This window comes from Rhinopithecus roxellana, chromosome 6 (genome assembly GCF_007565055.1).
Source record: "Rhinopithecus roxellana isolate Shanxi Qingling chromosome 6, ASM756505v1, whole genome shotgun sequence".
NCBI lineage: Eukaryota > Metazoa > Chordata > Mammalia > Primates > Cercopithecidae > Rhinopithecus > Rhinopithecus roxellana.
In genome coordinates this window covers 50,711,408-50,718,010 of record NC_044554.1, presented here as the reverse complement: position 1 = coordinate 50,718,010, position 6,603 = coordinate 50,711,408, and the positions used below count along the sequence as shown (strand labels likewise).

General features: G+C 43.6%; 1 gene segment (V, D, J or C); it reads left to right on the top strand.

The window, feature by feature from the left end:
- The first annotated feature begins 3,831 nt into the window (after nt 1–3,831).
- On the top strand, nt 3,832–4,456 carry LOC104681419. The segment is given in 2 exon segments: nt 3,832–3,985; nt 4,074–4,456. Coding segments are annotated over 2 exon segments (522 nt in total).
- The last annotated feature ends 2,147 nt before the right edge of the window (nt 4,457–6,603 follow it).

Sequence of the window (6,603 nt, the reverse complement as noted above, 5' to 3'; positions counted from 1 at the left end):
CTTAAAGCGCAGTATTGGGGTGGGAATTACCCGATTTTCCAGGTGTTGTGTGTCTCAGTTCCCCTGGCTAGGAAAAGGGATTCTCTTCCCCCTTGCGCTTCCCAGGTGAGGCAATGCCTCGCCCTGCTTCAGCTCTCGCTGGTCCTCGCCCTGCTTCAGCTCTCGCTGGTCGGGCTGCAGCACCGTGACCAGCACCAATTGTCCGGCACTCCCCAGTGAGATGACCCCAGTACCTCAGTTGAAAATGCAGAAATCACCGGTCTTCTGTGTCGCTCGCACTGGGAGTTGGAGACTGGAGCTGTTCCTATTCGGCCATCTTGCTCCACCCCTAAACTGAATTTTTTTTTTTTTTTTTTTTTTTTTGAGACAGAGTCTTGCTCTGTCGCCCAGGCTGGAGTGCAGTGGCATGATCTCAGCTCACTGCAAGCTCCACCTCCCGGGTTCACGCCATTCTCCTGCCTTAGCCTCCCGTGTAGCTGGGACTATAGGCACCCGCCACCGCACCCGGCTAATTTTTTGTATTTTTAGTAGAGACAGGGTTTCACCGTGTTAGCCAGGATGGTCTCGATCTCCTGACCTCATGATCCACCCGTCTCGGCCTCCCAAAGTGCTGGGATTACAGGCATGAGCCACTGCGCCCGGCCCTAAACCGATTTTTAAATGTACAATGTAGTATCATAATCTGCAGACACAAGGTTGGACAGTAGATCTCTAAAACTTCCTCATCCTTCCTTACTGAAATTTTATAGCCACTGACGGCAGCTGCCCATTTGTCCCACTTCCCAGCCCTTGGAAATTACCATTTTTCATCTTCACTTACATGAGTTTGACTTTTAGGTTGCCTCATATAAGCACAATCATGTAGTATTTGTCTTTCTGTACCTGACTTTTTCAACTCAGCATAATGTCCTCCAGGTTTAGCCACATTGTCAGGTATGGCCAGATTTTCTTCTTTTTAATGCTTCATGATATTCCTCTGTATGCATACACCACATTTAAGGTCTGAATATTAAATATATAGTATCTTATTGTTTCTGTGAAACCATCTGTCACACGAGCGGCAGGGTCATTTGCAGAACAGCAAGCACTGAGTATATGAACGCACATTCATTCGAAGTCCAATTCTGCTCCATAGAGAAGAGTTCAAAAAATAATAACTTCATTATTTATTGTTATTTTACTATACAAAATTAGAATTTCTTTTTTCTTTTTCTTTTTCTTTTCTTTCTTTCTTTCTTTTTTTTTTTTTTTTGATACCCAGTCTCACTTTGTCACCCAAGCTGGAGTGCAGTGGTGTGATCTCGGCCCACTGCAACCTCCACCTCCCAGGTTCAAGTGATTCTCCTGCCTCAGCCTCCTGAGTAGCTGGGATTACAGGCATACACCACCATGCCTGGCTAATTTTTTGTATTTTTAGTAGAGACGAGATTTCACAGTGTTAGCCAGGATTGTCTCAATCTCCTGACCTCATGATCTGCCCACCTCGGCCTCCCAATGTGCTGGGATTACAGGTGTGAGCCATGGCACCCAGCCAATACCATAAAATATTTAGTATATAGTAGAAATCTAGCTATTTTTATTTCCTTTGCTAATCTCAGGCAGCCTCTTCCACTGTGTCAATGCCCAAAGGCAGATAAAGACACATTTTGCCTGGAAATCTCAGGGTGAGGACTCAAGAAGTCACAGAAATGGCAATATATATGTGTGATGATTACTTTGAAAGTATTAACTAGAGAATGTAGCATATATCCCACCTCAGGCATTTAAAACTCAGTATTATTGATATATAAGTTATATAAACATTACAAATTTTAAATGAACAGATTGGTTATACATAACTAAATAATTAACAGAATGAGGAGCTCCTGAAAAGTTATATGGTTGTAAAAGGGGTTGAAGCCAAGTGAGCTACCAGATCCACATTAGGGACAATTCTATCTGGAGATGGATGTTGTGATCAAACAACCTCACAAGGTCTTCCAAGCTGGTACAGGCTGATTTTACAAAGTTTGGTTATTCATTTTCATTCATCTCTTTTCTTGTCTGCTCATTTACTCAAATTATTTTATCATGATATTTTGGCAAAAATTAATCATCTTTAAGGGAAATATTTTGAGTTTCATCAGACACATATGCAGCTGAGCTTTGTGTCCACACACTGAGTGCCCTGGGGCCAAACAAAACACAGTAATAGTGACCTTGTTGAGAGATGACATCACATTGGGAGAAAGGTTCTCTTTGTGTTGACCCTAACTGTCCAGTTCATGAGTCCTAAGCCTTGAGCTAGGAAATGCCCTTTTCTGCCCTGGGAAGCAGGCTCCTAGATTGTGTGTTTCTCTGTCTCCTGGTCTAGCCTGGGCAGACAGGGTACCCACTCATAGACTTGTTACATCCTGGCTGTGACTTTCAGCACCAGGTGGTCCTTTGCTCTGACTTCAATTTCTGTGTCCTTGGATGCTGAGTGACTCAGCATAAACCCCATGGATGCTGAGTGACTCAGACTCCAGTCATATGCTTGTGCTAAAAGGAAACCAGCACAAGAGGAGGTGAGCAGAATATGAAACCAAACCATGTACTCAGGACAGTCAATGAGACTTACTGGCAGCTCCTTTGCTCAAATATTGTAAGGAAGTTGAAGATCATGACAATGTTACAGCAACAGGGGTCTTTTAAAGTGTGGAGCTCTGTGCACTAAGATATAGTTTTTGAGCTTTTTTTTTTTTTTTTAATGAGACAGAGTCTTGCTCTGTTGCCCAGGCTGGAGTGCAGTGGTGCAATCTCGGCTCACTGTAACCTCGTCTCCTGGGTTCACGTGATTCTCCTGCCTCAGCCTCCTGAGTAGCTGGGATTACAGGTGTGCACCACCATGCCGAGCTAATTTATGATTATGATTATTATTATTATTATTTTGTATTTTTAGTAGAGACGGGGTTTCACCATGTTTGTTAGACTGGTCTTGAACTCCTGACTTCATGATCCGCACACCTCAGCCCCCCAATGTGTTGGGATTACAGGCATGAGTCACCGTGCCCGGTCTTTTTTTTTTTCTTTTTTTTTAAATTGTTACTGAATTAGTGGTGAGAATCCTGACCAAGGGAATATTCCCTATGAAATATGACACCTCAAATAAAATGAGAGCACGTTTTCTTATCCTGGAGCCTGCCTCCTCTCTCCTCTCCCCACGTACCTCACACATCAAGACACATTTGTGCCCACAGATCATGGGCAGCGTTGGGCAGCCACCATCATCCACACAGAGAGGGCAGTCAGAAGCGTGAGGTGGTTCTGCCTGCTGGGGTCTCACCCCAGTCACAGAAAGCAACAGCCCTGGGTGGAGCTGAAGGTGCTCAGCTCGGCTTGTCAGGAGTCCCATCTGTCAGTGAATTGACAAGAAACAGAACAAACGACTGCTCCAAAGTTGATGAGCCTGCCCCTGGGATTTGGAAACTTGGTAACGGAGAAAACAAATATAGACAAAAGATTTTAAACGGGATTAAGGTCAGCTAAGCAAATTAGAAAAGGATACTTGAAGGAGTATTTGGGACACAGGAGTCAAAAACACCCGGAAGACAAGAGGAGTGTCCGTAAGTGTCTAAATTAGAGAAATATTTAGGTAACTAACACCAGTGTATGAATGAGGAATTATATCATCACAGGGATAAAATTTACATTGAGTTACAAACTGCTTACAAAAAGGCTAAGAAAAACTTGTAAGGTTGTGTCAATTCAGACAAAGGCATTCTTCCCATCCAAACTGTTCACTGGTGCATTTATTGTGAATTTGCCCATCTAGGGAAGAGGTGTGGCCTCTCCTGACAGGAAGGCTCTGGGGCCCAGGCAGGGAGAATGACATCTCAGAATGACTCCCTTGACAGTCCTGTTCCCCTTTCATCAATGCACAGACCCAGAAGATCCCTCTGTCCTGCAGCACCTGCCATGAGCATCGGCCTCCTGTGCTGTGCAGCCTTTTCTCTCTTGTGGGCAGGTGGGTCCTAGGCAGGGCCCCTGTCTGGAATTCAAGACCCAGCACCTTCCCTTTGGGGCTGCAGCATCAGCTCTGTCCTTCTCTGCAGGTCCTGCAAATGCTGGTGTCACTCAGAGCCCAAAATTCCAGATCCTGAAGACAGGACAGAGCATGACACTGCAGTGTGCCCAGGATATGAACCATAACTCCATGTACTGGTATCGACAAGACCCAGGCATGGGGCTGAGGCTGATTCATTACTCAGTTGCTGAGAATACCACTGACACAGGAGAAGTCCCCGATGGCTACAGTGTCTCCAGATTAAAAAAAAAGGATTTCCTGCTCAGGCTGGAGTCGGCTGCTCCCTCCCAGACATCTGTGTACTTCTGTGCCAGCAGTGAAGCCACAGTGCGGCACGGCCGTCTCCTCTCTGTACATAAAGGCAGGGAGGCTCTGCCCTCCTCTCTCACCCCAAACTCAGTGATGCCCTGAGCAGAGTTCTCTGCACCAGGGACCTTGAAACCCCATCATCATGGTTCTGAGGCCCCCATGATGAAACAGGATTTGTATTTCAGATCCATCTAGGCTCTCGTCTCTCCCTGGGGACCACGTTGCTTCTTCTCTCTAGGGTTTCCCCCAGCCCCCACGCTCATGTGGTCTCTTCTGTAGCCCACATTTCCCATATGGGCAGTCACCCTCTAAGGCCTTGCTGTGTCTCTCCTCCCCTCACCTCCCCGCCTCTCTCTACTGCAGCCATGAGGGGAGTTCCTCTTCTGTGCCTCCTTCCTTCCCATCACAGAGACTTCAAAGGCCATTTTCTCTGCCTTGGGCTGGAGCCTTCGTGTCTGCAGTGGCCAGCTCCTACCTGTGCTTCAGACCTTAGCATGATCAGCCCTCCTGTGGGAAGCATGCCCTTGCCTCCCAGCTGGGATCAATTTTTCTGTTATAAGCACTGATGGTAACATGTGCTCGTTAGTCAATAGAGTTGAGCACAGTTGGAGTTGTCCAGTTACTTGTCTGGATATTTTTCTGCTCAACTCAATTTTAAACTCCATAAAGGCGAAGGCTGTGCTTGTTACATTTACCAACAGCTGTTCCTGGCATGAAGGGAGACCTATTTCACAGATAATGGATGAGTTAATGAATGACAGGCTGATTGAGTGACGAGCAGGTGGATGAACCAATAATAGGAAGACTACAGGTCTGCTGTAGTCTAGATCTCCTGGCAGAGATCTAGAGTTAACTGTGCTTGAGATGCTCTGCTATGAGCTTGTCAAAGGGCACTTGCTTGTTGAACAAGCATTGGACCATTCATTGTGTAAGCCAGTTTGTCAGTTCGTCTAGGAATTTCCAATTTAAAATATCACATGCTCTTCAAACTCAATGAGGGTAAAGTCTACATTATATAATTCTAATATCTAAGTTATTTTTTAAAGTTTTGGGTTAAGTACCAAAAAGGAAAGAAGAGGGAATATCTTTAGACTAAGTAGTTTTTTTATTGAAAATGTATTTATATAATTTTTTCTTGGAAGAACAGGTAGGGGAAGTCATGACTACACAGCCTTATAAGTGCTAATTTATGGAGACGGTATCATGAAAAATAACAAATATTAAGAACTGTGTTCTGGAGGGAACATTGTGGCTGTCCTGAGAGTACGTTCTGACCCCAGGAAGCAAAGCCAGGAGAGTATTTGGCAACTCAGAGTGCAGCAGACAATTCTTGGCCCCCTGCATTTGGGATGAGACTGGAGACAGCTGGAAAAGCTATGGACTGGGCGTTCTGCACTCTCAGTGCAGGCCCCTCTGAAATCCCACAGATTAATGTCAGGTAAATATACCCGCTATTAAGACAAAACCAGAACCAATGAAGAAAAATGAGTAGAAACAATAAGCAGTTGAAATGTATGAAGACAAGGAATTTTGCCATTAAAAGATATAAAAGTTAAAGAGCTATATTTGAAGGAATACAGGAGCAAATTGATATGTGAACAAGAAAAAGGAGACTGTCAGAAATCATCAAGGAAACATTACAAATAATCAAAGAGAATACAGTAATGATTAAGATTATCATTGAAAACAAAGTGGAAATGAAGAAAAGATGACATGCTTCAAAAGAGATTGTTACTGAGGTCAAAGCCAGATCTGAAGAAGTTACCTAGAATGCAGCACAGAAAATTAAATAGGAAACAAGAAAAGGTAAGGGATAAGGAATAAAAATCTTGTGGGTTCTAGTATATTAGGATATATATAATATTTTGTTGGAACTTCCCATTGTTCTTACACATGATTGAAGTGTCACAAAGAGAAAGTGGAGAGAATGATAGGTGATAATTATGAGACATTAGCTGAGAATTTTCAAGATGTGTTTTAGGACCTAAATCCTCTGTTTGAACAAGTTAAATGAATATGAAGTAGAGGAATACATATGTTATAGTAAAATTGTGGAACACAAATGACAAAGAGAAGATTTTAAAAGTAGCCCAAAAGATAACTATCTCCCAGAAGAATAGACTGAAAGGCACAGTGAAAGTCAAGAAAGGAGATTAAAAATAAGCATCAAGTCAGAATTATAATTCTCGTTCATTGAATACTGAGATTGAGGTAACTATATTTATAGGTAGAGAAAGAAAAAACACTGT